This window comes from Microtus oregoni, unplaced genomic scaffold (genome assembly GCF_018167655.1).
Source record: "Microtus oregoni isolate MIOR12 unplaced genomic scaffold, Mior012 000015F_ref0000493, whole genome shotgun sequence".
Lineage (NCBI taxonomy): Eukaryota > Metazoa > Chordata > Mammalia > Rodentia > Cricetidae > Microtus > Microtus oregoni.
The window spans coordinates 47,341,647-47,362,490 of record NW_024543074.1 but is presented as its reverse complement, the minus strand read 5'-3'; the positions used below and the strand labels follow the sequence as shown (position 1 = coordinate 47,362,490).

At 50.6% G+C, this 20,844-nt stretch overlaps 1 protein-coding gene across 1 annotated transcript in view; it reads left to right on the top strand.

Annotated features, from left to right (window-relative positions):
- Adamts2 (ADAM metallopeptidase with thrombospondin type 1 motif 2) overlaps window positions 1–19,759 on the top strand; it is a 197,421-nt gene extending 177,662 nt beyond the window's left edge. The window contains exons 13-22 of the mRNA XM_041664732.1: window positions 2,307–2,440; window positions 3,130–3,253; window positions 4,134–4,214; window positions 4,743–4,909; window positions 6,196–6,355; window positions 8,728–8,860; window positions 9,518–9,725; window positions 11,933–12,062; window positions 12,947–13,036; window positions 18,097–19,759. Of these exons, the coding sequence (XP_041520666.1) occupies window positions 2,307–2,440; window positions 3,130–3,253; window positions 4,134–4,214; window positions 4,743–4,909; window positions 6,196–6,355; window positions 8,728–8,860; window positions 9,518–9,725; window positions 11,933–12,062; window positions 12,947–13,036; window positions 18,097–18,557 (1,688 nt within the window). The 3' untranslated portion in view covers window positions 18,558–19,759. The remainder of the gene's footprint in view (window positions 1–2,306; window positions 2,441–3,129; window positions 3,254–4,133; window positions 4,215–4,742; window positions 4,910–6,195; window positions 6,356–8,727; window positions 8,861–9,517; window positions 9,726–11,932; window positions 12,063–12,946; window positions 13,037–18,096) is intronic.
- Window positions 19,760–20,844: the final 1,085 nt, after the last annotated feature.

Genomic DNA, 20,844 nt, shown 5'->3' with positions numbered 1-20,844 from the left:
TGAGCTCAGCTCCTTCTCCCTTTTATACAACCTAGCGCCAAAACCCAGGGAATGGCACTACTCGCTTTTAGACTAGGTCTTCCCACATTAGTTAAAGCGAAGAAGGCAATCCCCTGCACGCATGGCCACAGGCCAACCTAATCTAGACCATCCCTCACTGGCATCCTCCCCAGGAAATTCAGTGCTGTGTCCAGCTGGTAATTGAAATCAACCACCACACCACCCTCTCTTACATTACTTTCCATTGCATGTGACAGAAACTGTGAACCAAACAGGTGAAGCATTAAATGACATTTATTTTGTGTCTTACAGAACTGAAATATTAGTAGCTTTAGGCAGAGGAGTGCTTGGTAATTGCACCTCCAGTTTAGTGCCCCCCCATAGGATACCCAGCTCCATAAATGTTCAAGTTCTTGTATACAAGAGTGGAGTGTCTGTGCATACTACCTAGCATGCCAGAGATGCTATGAAAATGGTTGTCATTTAGTTACTTTTCTATTGCTATGATAAAACACCATGATCAAGGTAATTTTTAAAAAAAAGCATTCGACTTGGCTTATGATTTCAGAGGGCTAGAGTTCATGATGGTGGCTCGAAAGAACAGCTGAAAACTCATGTCTTGATCTATAACAATGATGCAGAGAGTGAACAAGCCCTGGGGATCCCATGAGCCTTTTGAAACCTAAAGCTCCACCTGCAGTGGCACCTCTCCCAGCAAGGCACACTTCCCACTCCTTCCCCACACCTCCTAATCCTTCCCAAATAGTTCCACCAACTGAGGCCCAAGTATTCAGACAGATGAGCCCTTCCCATTCCAACCACCTCAGTTGTTAATGTGTATGAGTTACAGAATAACAAAGAAATGTGCAGACAAGGTTGGTACCGATGCAATCCTTTCTCAGGTAGTTCCAGTCGGTTATGGGTTGAGCCCACACATGGAGGGTGTGGTGACAAAAGGCTAGTTCTGCTTCACCTGAGACCTTCTCCCTTCCATGTGTATGGGGTACCAATTGGAGTCACCTGCTGTGCCTTACATGTGCTGATGCAGGGTTGAGGGGTGACAGAGCTGATGGGGCTGGAGGATACCCAACCTGGCGACCAGGTGTATCAATTGCTTCTGATTAATTCATGCAGAACAAGAAAAGTGCCAGGGGCTGGAGGTTGACTACAAGAGGGTCTGGCTGCATTTGGGACTGGCTGCATTTGGGACTGGCTGCATTTGGTTGATTGAAAAAGACTCTTTCCTCTTTTTTAGTCAGCATCATTCATTAAACAAAACAATGGGTTTCACTGTGACACTTGAATACATGTCTGTCGGGGTTGGAGAGATGGCTCAGTGGTTAAGAGCACTGATTGCTCTTCCACAGGACCTGGGTTCAATTCCAGCACCCACATGGTAGCTCACAACTGTCTGTAACTTAACTTCCAGGGGACCTGACCCCCATGGCAAAACACCAATGGACATAAAATAAAAAACAACATAAAGAATTTAGAAAAAAAAGAATACATGTCTGTCATATTTTGATCATGTTGGCCCTCCGTTATCTTCTCACCACACTAAACAAGAGAGAGAATGTAATACTTGTTTTTCTGAAGCAGGGTTAATTTGTTTAATATGATAAATCTCAAGTTATACCCATCTTCCTCAAGACAATGTAATTGTCTTGTTCCCCACGTCCGAATAAAACTCCATGTGTACACACCACATTTCCCTGGTCCACTCCTCTGTCCATAGATTCCTAAGCTGCTTCCATACCTTGGCTCTTGTGAACAGTTCACATGTGCAGGTGTCTCTAATGGTGTGCTGACCTAGACTCCTTTGCATGTGTTCCCAGGAGTGGTGCAGCACAGCACATGGGGATCATAGGTTTAGTTTTCCGAGGTACGACCACACTGGTTTCCACAGAGGCTGCATGCATTTACATCCCCGCCCACAGTAGGGGAGGGCTCTGAAGAAGGCTCTTGAGATGGAAACTGGGCAAAGAACACTTTGCCTCTGCAGAGTCGAAGATCTCCATCAGGCAGGGCTGTAAAGATGGAGGATGTGGGGTATATACACATCCTGGCTGGATCTCTTGGGCAATCTCTTCCTAAGGCTTGCTAGCACCAGAGTCAAAGTCGCAGAAGCCAAAAAGGTAGGAAGGAGGTTGCTATCACTTGTCCCTCTGTGGGTGTGTCCTCCCAGAACACAGATGTCAGGGACTGGGAGTGGGGCAGATGCGCTCTAAGAACACTGGGCCTTTTCTTTCTGGTGTGATGCTCTTTTGAGAAGGCTCCAGCCTCACACCCTGCTTCTTTCCTTCCAGCCAAGGAGAGATGCCACCTCTATTGTGAATCCAAAGAGACAGGGGAGGTGGTGTCCATGAAGCGCATGGTGCATGATGGGACACGCTGCTCCTACAAGGACGCCTTTAGCCTCTGTGTGCGTGGGGACTGCAGGGTGAGTGCCATGAGGCAGTGTGGACCAAGGCTCAGGGGTGCCACCTCCTGGAATCCACTCTTGATCTGCTCAGGATCCACTGCCTAGGGAATGGTGCTGCCTATGGTGGACTGAGCTTTCCTACGTTGATTAACAAACAAGACAGTCTTCCATGACACGCTTTCTGGTTTTGGCACACATGGGGGACAAGTCCAGTAGAGTGTGGGATCTGGGCTCAGACTAAGCTCTCCATGCTTACAAGGCAAGCCTCAGCATCTCCGGGCATCTTCAGGGAGTGAGCAGGATGTAGAAACAATGTCAAGAACACCTTTCACTAGGTTCTGACTCTTGACGATTCCACCACCTCGTTGTTGCTCCATTTGGAACAAAGCAGCCTAAGCTTTGGGTGAAACCCCTCAGGGCCACCTTGGGGGTGTGCTAGGTGGGTAAGGGCAGTGTGGGCTAAGGGCAGAGGGGCTGCAATAGGATAGGCTCTGTGCTCTGCACAAACTGAGGCAGGGAGAGAGCACATGGCTCATCATGGCCACATGGGGTCTGCCTCTCTCCAAAGTCCTTCATCCCTCATGTCAGGAGCTGCTAAGAAGAGGTATACAGATCCTGTTGTGGGAGGGATCAGGTACTATGGGGGATGGGGGGGACTCAGGCAAGGATAGGATCTTTAAGGTCCCCTGCCCTCTTTTGCCCTGCAGAAGGTGGGCTGTGATGGGGTAATTGGCTCCCGCAAGCAGGAGGACAAGTGCGGCGTGTGTGGAGGTGACAACACCCACTGTAAAGTGGTGAAGGGCACGTTCACGAGGTCACCCAGGAAGCAAGGTGAGGAGTCCATCTTCTGCCCTAGGGTGGAAGGTCAATAGCGCCTTGTGGGGCTAGGCTCCCCGAATGCCCCCATCCCTGGGGGCTCTGTATAAATCCGTGACTATTTGGGGCTTGGGACTGTGAGGGTTAGGGGGAAAGAACCCGATTGGGGATCTTGAGTCTGAGCCACAATAGATATGGAGGATGGGGAACAGGGCCTGGGTTACAGACGGACCTCAGAAGCCTGAGATCAAGGGCCCCCAAAGGTCAGTCCCCCTCAGCCCTCCCTCCAGGATGCCCAGCTGTGTGTTATTGGCTCCCTCCCTCTCTCCTGCCCACAAATGGCTACCATCAGGACGTCCCTGAATCTAGCACATGGGGAACACCCACAAGCCTCATCCAAAACACAGCAGCCTGGTACTGATGCTGGGCTTCCATATGACCCAGCCCTATGGGTTGGCCCACAGCAGTTAACTGAATCTGTGGTCTGTCAGTCTGACTCTGACATGGAGCAACACCTCTTTGGTTTTCTTATGAAAGGCCACAGAGCAAACATGTAGGCTCTGGTGAGGTGCCGTGAGCCAGGAATGGTCTCGCAGGTCAGGTGCTCAGCACTGGCTGGACTTGCCGCCCCCACACATGGGATTCTAACATAGTTTGAGGATGGAGGGGCTGAGGTGCAGATAGGCCATGTGGCTTGCCTGGGCCTCCTAGCATGGCTGGGAGCTAGATTCCCACCTGGGTGTTCAGTGGAGGAGATTTCTAGTTGACCCCTCTCCTACCAAGTGCAGTTGGGAGTGTCTATGGTGGAGCTGCCTCGGAGGGGAGGCCTCTCCTGGGGTGTGTGCCTTGGAGTGGCTTCCTGTCTTCTCACCTGGCTTCCTTTCTACCCCCAAAGAGTACATCAAGATGTTTGAGATCCCCGCTGGAGCCAGACACCTGCTCATCCAGGAAGCTGACACCACCAGCCACCATCTGTGTGAGTCAGAGCCCAAATGTCTCAACACCTGTGAGACCTTGTTCTTCCATGATGGGCAGAGTAGCAAAGGTCAGAGCAGAGTACCCAGGCTCAAAGGCTTGGGTTGTGTAGGCAGGTCCTGAGATCAACAGCTCCTGATGAACAGACGTGCCTCAGCCCTAGTCCACCTGGCCAGTTCACTTCCTGGGCTTTCACACATGCATCTTCTTGGGGAGGTCAGAGTTTGAGATCAGAGGGCTCCTTTGGCAGCAGCTGCAGCCCTGTGTCCCAGACAGGCCATGCTCCTGCAGTTTGCAGAAGCATGGAAGACCACCCTGTGCAGGGGGCACTGGACCCATGCAGAAGTTAGCCTGGTCTTGGTAGAGCAATCAAGAGCAGGGTGTGACTCCCAAAGCAAATTGGGCTACTATTGGCAAGGACAGACCACCCAGCTATCAGGGGGGTCAGCTGGGAAAAACCGTATGACCCCCTCCCCACTAGCAGCAGCACGCTTGAGTGCCTTGTGTACTCCCTTTTTACCGTTCTCAGCTGTCAAGAACCTGGAGACAGGCAAGTTCATCTTAAATGAAGAGAATCACTTGGACCCCAATTCTAGAACCTTCATCGCCATGGGTGTGGAGTGGGAATACAGGAATGAAGATGAGAGGGAAACGCTGCAGACCATGGGCCCGCTCCATGGAACCATCACTGTCCTGGTGAGTGCCGTGCCAGCCCGTGGGTGCGCATGGCCCCAGGATACCCACGCTCCCTCTGGGTTCTTCAGGCTTTGCTCTAACCAGCCTCTTTCGCTCCAAGTCAGCCACAAGTGGGCATGGGCCCGCACCCCAGGGCTCTGGTTCCTGCACCCACTCTTACTGACTGTGGGTCATCTCCTCGCCAGAGGTTTTCATTTTTTCTATTTGAATGACATTCACAGCTGGTATACATCAGATACATTAATCTCTGCTGTTGTACTGAAATTCTCACACCCAAGAGATCAGAAACCAGTGACCAGTCACTCTGGACTTTGTGTCCAAACAGTACTGGATTCTAGGTCCCCTTTGTGCAGGATCACAAGGCTGCTCCTGGTAATGCAGAGTCCTGAGGGGGCTGGATTTCCAAGTCACTTTAAATTTTTTAGTACTAATTAATTGCTTAAGTCATGTAGTTTGTTTATCAAAACAAACAAACAACACACTGAGCCAGGCATGCATGGTGTCATGCATCTGCAATCCCAGCACTCAGGAGACAAAGCAAGAAGATTAAAGCAAGCTCCAGGCTAACCGGTCTACACAGAAAGTTCCAGGTTAACTGGGCAACTTAGCAAGACTCTGTCTCAAAAATGAGTGTGAGCTGGAGAGAGTGGGGGGGCTAGAGATATGACTCAGAAGGTAAGAAGACTAGAACTCGTACCCCAGCACCCACAGCAAGCAGTTCACAAATGCCTGTAACTCTAGCTCCTAGGGATTTGTCACCCCCTTCAGGTCTCTATGGGCACTGAATGAGTGCATGCAGGGTTTTTCTGTAACTTTGGAGCTTGTCCTGGAACTCGGTCTGTAGACCAGGCTGGCCTTGAACTCAGAGACACACACCTGCCTCTGCCTCCCAAGGGCTGGGATTAAAGGCGTGCACCACCACCACCTGGCTAATTTAAATTTTTTTTTAATGTTGTGACCGGCAGACTGTGAGGTCCTAGCTCTATATAGATTCTCTTTAGTTGCTGTCATACAAAAGTGCTTTGGCTGCACCTAAACTACAGTCAGGACTCGCTGCCACCATCAGGATCACTAGACAGTGGCACCGCATCCCATTAGCCAGGGAAAAGGTCCAAATTTTAAACTCCAAGTGCCGTTGTAAAGTTGAAAAACCTTTCAAGATGACCATATGTCAGGGACTGTCTGTCTCCCCTGGTTGTCAGTCTGCCTGATGCCTCTGAATTGGCTACAGTGGAAGGATGAAAAGCTGGGCAGTCAGACTCATGACCATGTTGGGGTGGGCCCAGGTTATCCCCGAAGGAGACTCTCGGATCTCACTGACGTACAAATACATGATCCATGAGGACTCGCTCAATGTCGACGACAACAACGTCCTGGAAGACGACTCTGTGCGCCATGAGTGGGCTCTGAAAAAGTGGTCTCCCTGCTCCAAGCCCTGCGGTGGAGGTGAGGGGGGTTCTCACTGCTGGGGCTCTTGGGCTTGATCGGAGGTGGGCATCCCTGGGTTGAGACTCACTGTGAGCCTAGAGGAGGCTGGGGCTGCTTGAATGGGCTTTTGAGTGAAGTTGCCTGGGCCAACAGCGCCCTCCTGACGGCAGCTCTGAGGCCGGGGAGTTTGTCCTGACAAATATGAGAAGGATGTGGGGGAGCAACACAGCAGTGACCTCCATTGGAGAGATCAAAGGCTTAGCCTAGGCTGGGAAAGGTCCGTGAGTTGGGAAGGGCAGGTGCTAGAGACATCAGGTAAAATGATGGCCTGTAGGGTGTAGGTCACATCACAGACAGCATCAGAAGGCGGAGAGCGAGGCAGCTTGGTGGGAAGCTGACGTGTGAGTGAATCAAGCAGCAGTACTAGCAAGACTCCAGAAGCACTGGGGACACTTCTGGGGAGCCCTCTAAGTCTATTCAGAAAAACCCCACAAACCTGATCAGTCTAGAGCTGGGGACTGGGAGAGATAAAGAGAAAGAGGTCTCCGCTGACCTCAAAGAATTTGACAAGTGGCAGGGGAATCTCATCCGGAGCAATGATACTCTCAGCTTTCTGGTCTGCCTCGATGGTGCGCCATCTCCACACCCACCCCACCTGGATCTCACCAGCAGGCCCTTCTGATTCTGCCTGCAGTTGTCAAGGCTCTATCTGCACCATCATCCTGTTGACCTTTGGGAATCCACTCTCAAGTCCCAGAATGACCTTCTAATGAATCAGGGCTGGAGATACAGATATGTGGTTAACATACTTGCCTTGCAAGGATGAGTAGCAGAGTTCAGATCCCAGAAACTGTGTACAAGTGGGATGGGCATGGAAGCTCTCCTATAATTCCAGCCTTGGAAGGCAAGAGATTAGGGAATCTCCAGGGCAAGCTGGTTATTGATACTAACCACAGTGGCAAGCTCTAGATTTGATTGTCAGGTCCTGTGTCAATCAATGAAATGGAAGAGGAATCAGGGATGATCGCAAACATCATCTGCGGGCCTCTACAGAATGCACACGCACGCACACACACACACACACACACACACACACTCACACATATATATGAAAAACTAAAATAAAGGCATGAGCCAGACCCTCCCCTGTCCTGTGTTGTGACACCTCCAGTAGCTCCCTCCTTTTGTGAGACCAAAGCCAAAATTCTCCCTGTGTCCTCTGAGGACCTCGCAAGCATCTGGGCACACTCATGTTCTATGCCTTACCTCCCCATCTTGGTCATACCAATCTTGGGTGTAGTATTTGATTTCCGTCATTGTAATGAACCCCCGAGATAATCAACTTATAAAAAAGAAAACTGTATTTCCACTCACAATTTTGGAGGCTTTGTTCCATGGTTAGTGGGTCTCATTGCTCTGAGCTGTGTCCAGGCAGCAGATCATAGCAGGAACAGATAGACAGCAGAAGGATCAGCTTTCCGCCTTACCTGCCTAGCCTAGCCGGTAAGAGAGGGAAGAAAGGGCTGGGTTCCCAGTCTCCGCTTTGGAGACCACATCCTCAGTGATCTCTTAGGCCCCACCCCCTTCAGAGAGCCCTGCAGGATGGAGACCAGGCCTTTCACATCCTTGCCTGATCCACAGCAAATGCTTGTCCTGAACACACATTGCTTCTCTGGGGGAAATCTGGCACATCTCACTGTCCCCTCCACCCCTTTTCACGGGTCAGCAACCCTTAATCCTCTGCTTCCCAAGATGCCTTTGAATGCCCAGTCTAGAGCAGGCTGCCTGGCTGTGCTTAGATTCTCTTGTAGACTCACTAGATACTATGGAAATTCAGGTTCTGTTATTCTCTGTCCTGGGGTGGGGTGCCGTGCATTGGAGGAGGCTGAGCGGTACTCCCAGCCTCTAGCCACTAGATATCCCAGATATTTCCCATTAATCTTGGAGAAGAACAGTACCCACATGGAGAAAGACTGTAGGAGTCAGTGACAACAAGGAGCCACGCAGACCAGGTGCCCTATGTTGGTTGATCAGACCCCAAGATAGAGCAAATGGCTAAGTGATAGAGGAGAACCATCAAGAGAGCCTGCATTCTTGCCCTCCCTTTGATGGGGTCAAAGGTGAGTTCCTACAGAGATCTCACCAAGGCTCCTGCCTCGCTCTCTAAGTCATTTTAAGGGCAAGGAGGAATAGAGCATGGTGGCCCAAGCCTGTCGTCTTAGCCCTTGGAGGACTGAAGCAGAGGGATTACAAGTTTGAGGGAAATCGGGACAAAGAATGAGTTCAATGCTAGCCTGGACTATAGAAAGAAGAAAGCAGAGGCAGGAGGAGAATGGGGCCTATGGGGGTCCCACTGCCCCATTGAGCCCCTTCAAGCTCTCTATCTCCAGGGTCCCAGTTCACCAAGTATGGCTGCCGCAGGAGGCTGGACAGCAAGATGGTGCACCGAGCCTTCTGCAGTGCCCTGGCCAAGCCCAAAGCCATTCGCCGAGCTTGCAACCCTCAGGAGTGCTCCCAGCCTGTGTGAGTACTGGAGAGGGCCACAGCCAGGGGGTACACTGTGGGGGAGGGGTGAGTGAAACTGGTCCTACCAGAAGCCCTGGGCCTGGTATCTCTTGGTGTATTAGGATTTTTACCCACCCCACCATGGTTTAAAGGTGCAGGCCCACTTCTGACCCACTAAATGGAAGCTCCATGTGCATCTCATAAAAGACAAAAACTGTTAACACTTAGGTGGGGAAACTGAGGCCCAGAGGTCCTGGGTTGGCTTTCAATGATGCCCTAGATGTTTCTAAGCAACAGTGCTGATTCTCAGACCCTCAGACTGGCAGGATGTATTTCTGGGCCCAGGTCAGGGAAGGTGGCTGGATAGAGGAGAAGTAGGGACAGGAGCTCAGGGAGGGTTCATAATGCCCTCAGATGATGAGACTGTGGTAAGGATAAGAACCCTTTAGGCCACTGATCCCATAAGAACCTGTTGGATTCTGACGATTCTGACAGGCAGGGGCGTATCTGAGGCTTAGCTTCCTCTCCTCGTAAGCCTGCACACATGGCAGGCGCTTTTGTGAATGGAGGGAAAGCCTCAGTTCCCAGAGGGAATGGGCTGACATCTCTGCTCTTACTGCCCACCGGGGCCACAGCCAGACTGTTTCCCTGACCACCTGCCATTCCACCCGGCAGGTGGGTCACCGGTGAGTGGGAGCCTTGCAGTCAGAGCTGTGGGCGAACCGGCATGCAGGTGCGCTCCGTACGCTGTATTCAACCCTTGCACAACAACACCACCCGCTCTGTGCACACCAAACACTGCAACGACCACCGTCCTGAGAGCCGTAGGGCCTGCAACCGTGAGCTCTGCCCTGGGCGGTGGCGGGCTGGGTCCTGGTCCCAGGTAAGCTGTTCTCTTGGCCCGATGTCCTTGACCCCAAACTGAGCTTGGAAACGTCTGAGCGAGACAGCCATTCCATTGATATAACTCCTGTCCTCCAGGCCACAGCTCAGGTTTGAGGGCACCAGTGAGAGCCATAGCACGGAAGTCCAGGTCTTCCATCAGGGAATCAGCTACATAGTGATGGATTGGTGGACCTCAGATCCCAGAAGAACAGGGAGCAGATATTTACCGTGCATAAATTGCACTGCTGGTTTAAACTACCTAGTAAAACTGATACAGCCTGCCCCAAGGCCATAAGCATGCAGAAGCTTTTTTTATTATTGTTATTTTTATCTTTATCACATAGAACTTTCCATGAGTTAGGCCCCCAGAAATTGCACAAGAGTCATTCCTCAAAACAGGCTGTTGCTTGGGAATGGGAGGAGCTTGAGAATCCCAAGTCTGCTGAGTGAGTCTTCCCCATATTCACGGTAAGGGTGCAGGGCTGGGTTGAATGAGTCACAGTGCCAGGAGCTGGGGTATGAGTGGACTTCTGGTTCCTCCCCAGGGACATGAAGTGTGGGGTGGGGAGCTAGAGGGTACTGGAGCCTTGTGTTAGAGGAGGGATTGCCAAAGGCTCCAGGACTGGATCGGAGATGTTGCAGGAGCCCCAGCCTACTACAGGTTTTCCTGGGCCTTCAGCATCCTTTAGCGAGAGAAGTGTGTTAAGCCATTTTTCATTAGCATAATGAGGTACTTGAGTGCCTTTTGTGGACAAGGTTGTGGGCAAACATGCTTTATAGTCTCTCCTTATAATGGCATTGCTTTCCTCCGTTGTCTAGATTATCCTACCTCTGCTTTGAAGCTGGCATACAAAGTGAAGGGTTTTCTTATGGCGTCTTCACACACGTGTTCTAATTCGCTTCCCTTTCCCATTGCCCTTCCCTCCCTTTTTCTTGTCCCCAAATAGTACCCCTCAAGAGTGTCATGATCTTCACACACACACACACACACACACACACACACACACACACACACAGAGAGAGAGAGAGAGAGAGAGACAGAGACAGAGACAGAGACAGAGACAGAGACAGAGAGTTCCATATATGGGGAGAAACAGAATTTGTCCTTCTGATCCCAGATTATTTTACTTAATAGAATAGGTTCTCTAACTGTTTCCGTTTTCTAGAAAGTGCCATGATTTCTTTTTTCCTATGGCTAAATAAAATTCCATCCCACGGGATCTAGGAAGCCGGCTCTGGTGGTTAAAGCACTTGCTGTGAAGCACAGAGACTGGGGTCTGGATTCCCCAGCACTCATAGCAGCCTGCGGGTAGTTCCGGAGCTCAGAGTCAGAGAGGCAATCCCAGGAGCAAGTTTGCTAACTAGATTAGCTGTGTCCGTAAACTCAAAGTTCGGATGAGAAACCCTGACTCAATGAATAAGGTGGAGGGTGGTCAAGAAGACTCTGAATGCCAGCCTCAGCCCTCCACATATACACACGTGCACCTGCCTATCATATATGCACCCACGCATCCAAACTTTTCTCTCTCTCTCTCTCTCTCTCCCTCTCTCTCTCTCTCTGCATCTCTTGATGGACAGGTAGGCTGTATCCATTTCCTGGCTAGTGCAGATTCCTCTGTAGTATGTTGACTTAGAGTCCTTTTGGTCTAGATGCAGGAGCAAGGGGCCAGATAGCAATTCTGTTTTTACTTTCCTGGGGACTCACTCTCCATAGGGATTTATGGCAGTGTAGAGGGTTGCGGGCTACTGTATAAAGAGGCTTCTTTAGTTCAAGGTTTTGAAGGGTTTAGACCATGGTGCTGGCATTATCAACCTTGCCCTTATGAGGGAGGAACTTATGACATATGGCACCATGATGGGCTGCATGGGAGAATGACCCCATGGAGAAGCAGGCAGCCAAGGTCCAAACAGGTCAGGAAAAGCCCCCAATAGGTTTTGCTCCCCTTCCCATTACCACCACAGCGGGGACAGAGCTGCCAACACACATGTCTGGAATGACATGCTCAGATTATATCCAAACCGTGGGAGGAAGGGAGGACCCAGAGGTGCTGGCGTCACAGTAGCCCTGAGGAATGGGCATATGCATTCTAGGAGAGCCCCCAAGGGACAAGACCCACACCATCTCCCATGGGTCACCAGTCACATGGCCAGGGAGCATGAGGCCCAGTATGGGAGGTAACCCTGATTAATGGTTTGTACCTACAGTGTTCGGTAACTTGTGGCAACGGCACCCAGGAGCGACCAGTCCTCTGCCGCACTGCAGATGATAATTTCGGTGTCTGCCGGGAGGAACGGCCCGAGACAGCAAGGATCTGCAGGCTTGCACCCTGTCCCCGTAAGCCCTGTGCCACCCCTGGCCCCCAGCATGCAACAGCCTAGGAAAGGGGAAGTGGGAGCTCAGTGCAGTCAAATTCTACTCTTCTTCCAAAATGGCTGGGCTTGTCATGGGTTCGTGGGTGAACTTGAACTTGAGCATTCCCCACCAGAGCTGAGACTTTCCCTAGAAAGAAATAGGATTGGGGGGGACGGTTGACATATGAGCGTCCTTGGACAGGTCCTGGTGTGCACAGAAGAGAAGTCTCAGCCCATCCCTGCCTTCATGGCATGATGTTACAGCACTAAACTCCAGTGACCCACAGTGAACCACAACCCAGCAGGAGTGTGGCCTATGCAATAGAGATGCCAGTGTAGGAAGGGGATGCCCGTGTGAGTAGAGGGTGCCCTGTGTTCTTTGATAACAGCAGCCAAGAACACTGCAGATATCTGGTTCAGTATCACGTGTGTTTCAACATCTTGATCCACACCGTAACTCAAGGCTAGAACCCCATTTCCACTATTCTCTTCTTCTACAGAGGACAGAGTGCAAGAGGTCCTGGTAGGGGTGTCAGGATTTGTCATCCTCGCCATGTTTCTCCAGTGACAGGTTAGAGTGACAAGGAACCCCAGAAGTAAGGTGGGGTAAAGAGGATGAAGGCACAGGACATGAATTAGTAGGTGGATGGGCCCGAAGTGGGTAATTGCAGAGACATTGCTGGTTCCCAGGATGCAGACAGGCGGGAGACTAGACCAGTTTATCCAGGAACAGGAACCATGCCTTCCTATTGCCCTGGGCCCCAGGATGCCTGGAGGCGAGCTGTTTGCTGTGGATGCTGTGGTGGTGGTCGTGGTTGTGGTCCTTTATGCTGCCCTGGCAGCTGCAGCCTCCTCTTTTCCTTCCAGGAAACATCTCGGATCCCTCCAAGAAGAGCTACGTGGTTCAGTGGCTGTCCCGGCCTGACCCTGACTCACCCATCCGGAAGATCTCGTCAAGTAACCGACCCGTTTATAACTCTGCCTCTGCCCTCCAGTGCATGCCCTGCGCCTTGTGGAGCTTGCCTTGGGCTCCCCTCCTCTCTCTCTATGGAAAGCTTCCCTGACTCCTGCTGAGCGCTCTCTGGGTGAATCTGTTTCTGCTGGGCCTGTGTGCTCAGCCTGCTCCTTCTGAGCTTGTCCGGCTTGGTGGCGGCGAGCGAGGGCCAGCCTCAAGGAGGCCTGGTCTGGGGACACTGGCCTCTTGTAGGGGGGCCAGGACCTGGTTTTGTGATGGCTTGAAAAGGGGCAAAGATCTGTTGTGGTGCCGGAGGGGCCTGAGGCCACTGTGCGAGTGTGACCACCTCGCCATGGCGACTGCCTCATTGGGCCACATCCCTCCAGGCTGAAGCTGCGGGTCAACTCCAAGGGGAAGCCAGCCCCATCCCCTTTCAGACGCCACCACCATTGAGGTGAGGCCACAGGGGTCTCTACGGTGTGCGTTTTTTTGCATCTCCTGTGCCGGGGTGACAGACCCCACGTTTCCTGCGGTGTCAGGGGCTTCCCGGCTGCTGCTGCTGTCGCTGCTGCTGTTGCCCTTCGCTGAGTGTGTCCTTTCTGACTTGTGAAACTATGGCCTGCTTCCGTCCGGCCTTTGCACCCAACCTACATGGCCCTCGGCCCCCCATCCCCCTGTCCTCTCATATGGAGGAGGAGGCAGGGAAACAGGTCCCTGAAATGGGACGTCATGGACACACCACCACTTCCATTCTCGGTCCATTTGCTCCAATGGCCTTTTTCTTGTTGTGTGCATATGACCCGTTCAGAGGATTGAAAGTGAGATTGACTGGTTGACGATTGACTGATTGACAGATATGGATGTGCCTCACCTACCAGTGTGAACAACTACAGAATACCTCAATTTTTATTGCTTTTTTTGCTTAGAAACACTATGTAGAAGATGCCTTAAAGTTGAAAGCTAACAGAATTGGCTGCTGACTCCAGCCTCAGGTGGGGGATGTGATCCGGGTAGGAGGCAGGCACTGAAGATCTAGGGGGACCCCACCCATATTGCCCACCTTTTGCCAAGGGTAAGGTTTCTAAGTCCAGATGGCCTTGCTCCCTCTCTGAACCACCCGCGTGTGAAGGGTCTTAGCCGGCCCTCCATCTATCTCTGACAAAAGGGGTCCTCCTCTGACACCCACCTGGCCAGTTGGCGTGGACTGTTTAGCGGAGACTCCCACAAGGAGCTCCCACAGCGCGGCCTTACACCCAGAGGGTGACACACCTGGGTCCTTAGCCGTGACCAATGTAGCACTCCCAACTGACAGTCCTACCAGCCCCACCTGGCCCCAGCCACCTTCATCTGTTAATAACTCTAATTCCTGCTGGACCATGCAGCCAAGCCTCCTCCTACTTCCCTTGGCACTAATTACTGTTATGTAAATAATTGGTGTGTTACTGCAAATTAATCCTCTCACGACTGTTAACTTCCAACTTTGACGAGGCGATGTGAGTGACCTGTGTGGTTGCAGATGGTGCAACACGGTCCTGGGCATTTGCCTCCTGTCTGTACGCACTTTGGTTTATCAGGGATATTTTATTAGTATTTTGTATGTACTTAATGACGTATTATGTAGGTTTCGTTGTCGTCATTGCTTTTCTGGGTTTTTTTCTTTCTTTCTTTTTCTTCCTTTCCATGAGACATTAGTGTGTGCCAAAGTGACTGTGAAAATGACCTTTTATTCTTACTAATGATGGAAAGACCTCTTGTCATGCATCCCACAAATAAACTCAATAAAAGTTCAGTTCAACTGGGAGCTTGGGTTTGGTCAGCTGGCGGCTTGTTCTTTTCACCTTCCTGACAGGCAGCGCTGAGGTGCCATGCGGTACCATCCAGTAGCACTAATCACCCGGTTTCTGGCTCCAGTGACTTCGTGGCCCCCCACTCCACCCCATCCCCCTGCCCAACATAGATGTTTAGGGCCCATCTTTCACTAACACACATAACCAAAGAATTTTTCCAAGTAGGTCTGCTGCACTCCATCTAGCACTGTCGGTGCAGAGTACCTTACAGAGATGTCTAGTTTTTCTGCTCCTTGGTGCTGCCTGGGTTGGCTTCTTCTTTTCTTGGGGTCAGAGCAGAAAGGTGGGGTACGGGTTATGTCTCCAGAGTCACTGTCAGGCCTTTGCCCTGCCTTGAGATACCTATTCATCAAGAGTAGATTCTTCTCAACCAAAGGATGGAAGAGGGGTGTGGTCTTGGGAAAGTTGGTTTAGGAGAAGCAGGGCAGTGGTCGTGTGTGTGTGTGTGTGTATGTGTGTGTGTGCATCCCTGCCTGCCTGTACTGCCTAAGTTTTGCTCTTAATAGCCACAGGGCCTGTGTCCTCTCACCTACCAACAACAACCAGGCAGTGGGTCAGAGTTCAACAGGGACCTCCTCACCTGAGGTCTGTCTTGTCCGGTGGGTGGGACTCCTGCTCCACATTCCTCAGTGCTGGGGAGCAGTAAGGTCAGGAGGTAATGAGAAAGAACAACAGGAGATGGCCCAGCATCTAGGAAATAGGATTGGCAGCCCAGGCTCTCGGCTCCAGAAATGTCACAGGAGCTGTGCTTGGGTCTACTGCCCATAACTCTGCTTGTTAATCAAAGGAATCATAGCTGAAGAGAAACGGGAGCCCCAGGATAGTCAGTCAGATCGACAACTCTGTGTCCCTCAGTCCATCTCTCCAGAGATGAGTCATGACTAGCTGCCCTCTAAGGGAACCCAGGGGGCCACCTGCACAGGGCCCTTCTAAGATCTGTGATGGAGGGGAAGGTGCCGCTCATTTTATAAATGAGTTTCATGAGGTTTTGATGATGAAATGAAATTTGCCATGATGTGTTTGCTCCCACCAAGGGATACCCCCTGTTTCTCTTTACGTTTTATAACATCGGGGAGAAATTCTTGCTCTTGCCTTTCCCAACATCTGTTACACTTTACTTTCCCTGTAACTCAGAGTTCTGTGCAGGACTATTCTCTTAGAGATTGGTGATTTTTAAAAGTGACTTTGCCTTTTCTCTGTATTCACATTTGAGGCTATCCATGGCACGTGTCTTCTATGAATGAATGACACTAGGATCAATTTTCTCCTAAAATAAATGATAACTTTTAAAGGGCATTCAAGAAAACTACTAACAGGAAGAAATCAGTAATCCAGATGGAATTCATATGCCACCAAGACTCTGGAAAGGGCACACAGGTCTCCCATCCAAGCTCTAACCAGGATTGGCCATGCTTAGCTTCTAAGATGACTTTATGAACAATGTGTACATTCTCAATGGTTTAGCATCATTGCTTTGAAGTCAATAGTTTTGGTCACTCATGGTGGTGCATGCTTTTAATCCCAGCACTTTGGAGGCAGAGGAAGGTGGATCTCTGTGAGTTCAAGGTCAGCCTGATCAACACAGTGAAAGCCTATCTTAAAAAAAAAAAATCCAAGAGTTCTTGCTATTTAGTTGCCCCTGGGAATGGAATGGAAGATCAAATATCATAGGAATTAAAATTATCTTGGCAGCCTTTCATCCACCAGAGCCTCGGGACACACAGCTCAGCCTGAAAGAAGTGTAATTGACAGCTCCTCTATCTAGGAGAGCTGTCTGATCAGCAGAATTGTTTAAAAAGACACAGCACTGGAGTGCTTTCAGTAAGGGTGGTAACCACCCCTTGATCGTGCAGATGGCTACATCCTGGAACAAAATGGTCTAGTATTTCCATATGACGTGTGCATCCCCCCAAACACTTTGTCCCCCCCCCCATTTCATATAACTCCCAATACAATGTAGCACGCACACATAGCTGTTTTACTGTGTTGTTTTTTGGAATAATGACCATAAAGGAGCCTGTTTAATATGGTGTTTTCCCAAATCCTGTCCATGGTTAACTGGATCCAAGGATGTAGAACCTGTGGGCACAGAGGGCTGACTGATATGTTTTTCTTGGTTGTTATTAGTACACCAAGCTTTTAACCCACGGCTTTTTTGTTTCACTTACGGGTTTGTTTGAAACTTGACGTTTTCAAAACTGAAGTCATGTAGTTCAGTCAGAGGAAATCAGACAGAGAAGTCTACCTGGTAAGCCAAATGGAAGGGGGAGGGCATCCTGAGAAGGAGATTCAATCCCTTAGGGCTGTCTCAGTCAACTAAACAATATCTTCGGCCAACCACTAATGGAGGGCTGCCCTTGACCCATAGTTAACCAATATTATCTGCAAAGAGCCAGACAACAAATATTTTAGGCATTGGAGCCTATTTGGTTTCTGTCACATTCTATGACACTATTGCTACAGTGGGAAGGTAGCCAATGATAATAAATGTGGCTGTGTTTCAATAAAACTTTATTTATAAAACCAGGTAGAATGATGACTTTGGCCATGGCTCTGTAGTGCTTTCTGACTTCTACAGGCAATCCTCAAATTGGCATGGCTGTTGGGTTTGGTCAGCTTCCAGCACCGTGGCTGGATGGAGCAGTGGCAGGACAGGATACATCAGATAAGTCTGGGCAAGTGTCCAAAGACCTGCACAAGCCTGAGTCTTCAGTCTCTGACAGAAACCTTGGGAGGTCAGGTTAGGACAGGTGGCACACAGTGAGGCTCTAGCTGAGGGGCAGGGAGCTGAGCTTTAGGGGTTGGTTCATTCCGGTTGGGTTTTGTTATAGTTACTACTTGGAGGTTACCATAGAGTTAACTCCTGCCACAAAATTACATTGGGGATACAGTTAAGCCCCATCCTTGAGGTTGAACTTGGCATCTCTCTTAAGAACAGAAAGTCTCATGTCTGTCTCAACGTGTGAGATGCACTGAAAAGGCGGGGTCGGCTGGTGATTGCTTGCAAGAGGGGAGCACTGCCGGTGGGGGTCTGTGGATGCCACCCCGCTCTGAGACTTGGACCCTGCGATCACACTGACTCTCCACACAAGCTCCCTGCCTCTGTGCTGCCTCTGGACTCTGTCACGTGCCTCCTCCAGCAATCTGCACTCGGCAGTGGGTACCTGCTCCCCTCACCTTGTCCTTTGGTTATTTCTCCCGCTCTTCTCTTTCAGAGGGCCAGTGCCAAGGCGACAAGTCAATGTTCTGTAGGATGGAAGTCTTGTCTCGCTATTGCTCCATCCCCAGCTACAACAAACTCTGCTGCAAGTCTTGCAACGCGCCCGGCAACCTCAGCCTCACAGAGGATGCAGGCGTGGACCCTCCACCGGGGAAGCACAATGACATCGATGTGTTCATGCCCACACTCCCGGGACCCACGGTAGCCACACAGGTGCAGCCTTTGTCAGGGCCTCCCTTGGAGGTCCCCCTCAATGCCTCCAGCATCAATGTCACGGAGGACCACCCAGAAACCAATGCTGTGGATGTCCCCTACAAGATCCATGGTGTGGATGAAGAGGTCCAGTCTACCAACCTGATCCCTCGACGACCGAGCCTGAATGTAAAGACGAGGAACCAAAGAATCCAGGAGCTCCTTAGTGCAGTGCAGAGAAAAGAGAAGGCCGGAAAGTTCTAATAAAATGGAAAGATTCGCATCACCAGCTTCTTCCCCTTGCTTATAGCTCTATTCCATGGGATGGCAAATCCTGTATTGTGCTTCCGAAAGGTTTGGAAAATAATACAAAAGGATATATATGGAGAGGGGTGGGCATGTGACAACCAGCCTAGCATGTACTTTCCAGGCTAGGAATGACCTAAATCTTGTGGTGATCTTAGGTTTAGAGTGGAATATCCAAGTTCCCTAGTTTCTATCAATGTTGGGAGGTCAAGAGGAATGACTCTGAGAGAGAAAAAACTTGGCTCCAACTTACTAAGCAGTAGTTGAGAACCTCCATTTCCTTGGTGATAATCCCCAAGGCATGAGACCACTGGGGACAATTAAGTGACATGATCAGTTGCCAGGTTGAGTACACTGAAGTGGAGGTCATGAGCCAAAATGACCTCAGAGGCCAGGCAGATGAGTGGATAAGTGTGGTAGTAGCTAGGAGTGGACTTTAACCAAACAGAGAGCAGCATCTATCTAGGGCTGTTGGTATGCTCCAACCAACCAGAGCGCAGCATCTATCTAGGGCTGTTGGTAGACTCCAGCTCTAGCTGCCAGTGTGACGTTTCTGCCTTACCAACCTGGCCTTGTCCTATGTTGCACAACCAGCGATCTGGGTTTCCTGTACTCAAAATATATTAACTTGCAGGGGTGGGAGTAGGAGAAGACCTGGGAGTTTTAGGTCTACACCCGCCAGGCTATAACCGCTGGTCTAGTTATCTGGTGCAGTTTCAACATCTGGTGCTCATGGTGTACAGTGTTTTGATCTCAGCCGAGCATGGGCTGTGCACCTATCTAGCTCTTTCCAGGAAAGTGATGAGACTTCTATAATGGGGATATGAGGACAGTTGCAAACAGGAGCCATTGGGTCAAAGGCAACAAGGATTCTCTCCTCTCCACTCACCTTGGCCTTGCTTGCTGCCTCCCAGGCTCTGGTGGACGAGCCCCAGTATTCTTCTCTGGCCAGCCTGGGCCAAGGCCACAGAGAGGAAGGATGTCCTCTGCTGGGGTGACCCAGCTTGTGACCCAAGGCCCAGGACTCTCCCTTTGCTGGGCTCCCAGTACCACCACTAGGGTGGTGAGGTACTCAGGTTAAGAGGGTGGGTTTTGCCTGTAGTCTGACCTTGGCCTTGCCCACTTCCAACCTTTAGAAGTTATAGAACCCAACAACACTGTCTGCCATAGGAGGTATAGGGTGGGAGGTGGGAGCCCCACTTTATCTTTAGAAGCTTAGATAACTTTGTTTGTGGTAGAATAGTGTTTGGTGAGCCAGATGTAAAGGGGGGGGGGATTAAAAGGGAGCCGCTGGATGATAGGAGGATGCTGAGCTTTGTCTCTCATTCCAAGGCATTTTGTGAGCATGTCACACCAACCTCCCCACATGGAAAGACCTAGGGCACATTAGCTCCCTAGCTGGGTCTAGCCTGACCATAATTCTGAGCTAGACGTTCTGTGTTCTCACCAATCACAGATCTTAGATTATTTTCTTATTGACCTCCCCCTTCCCCAGTCCTGCCAATCAGAGTAAGAATCCTGAGACTTGAGTCGGTGCCCTTATGGCTCATCCTCCACTGAGTTTCAAGGTGCTCAGCGTGCTTGTGTAAATCTGCATGTGCGTGTGTGCGTGGGGGGGGGGCAGGGGTGTCTATGGATGGTCTGTGGAAAGAAGTCAGCACACAGAGACAGCTGGACTAATGTTTAAGATGGTGCTTAACTTTATTCCTAGAGGGTGGACAGACCCTGCCACCCTTTCATTGCCCCCACACCCCACACATACTACTCACTGCCCAGCTCCCAAAGAACCAAACTGGAAAAATGCCTTTGAATATGTCTCCTAGGATGTGGTTGAGAACAGTTCTGCTTTCCTGCCTCTTTGAAGCAGGGAATGAATCCTATGGCTGGCCCTCATTTGTTGAATCCAGGTCAGCTGGGTTCACCCACAGGTTGAAGAACTGAGTATTTCCCATCTTCAGTAGAATGCAGAGGAATGTTCTAGACTTATAGTAGCCAGGATATGGCTGAGTTTACCCATTCTAATGGCTGTAGGATAGTAACACTCCATTCTCCGATCCCAGTAAAGCAGGGCTTCATAGATGCCCTAAGCTGGACAGCCCCAGCAAGTCAGATGCTCTGAGGGAGATGAGGTCCCTCATGGCATCCTTGGTGTCTTGGGCCGGGGGCCTCCAGGCCTCTATGGAGCTAGTGGTGCTCATGGGAACACAGTGCCCACTGGGCTTAGAGACACTGTGAGTTCCTGAGT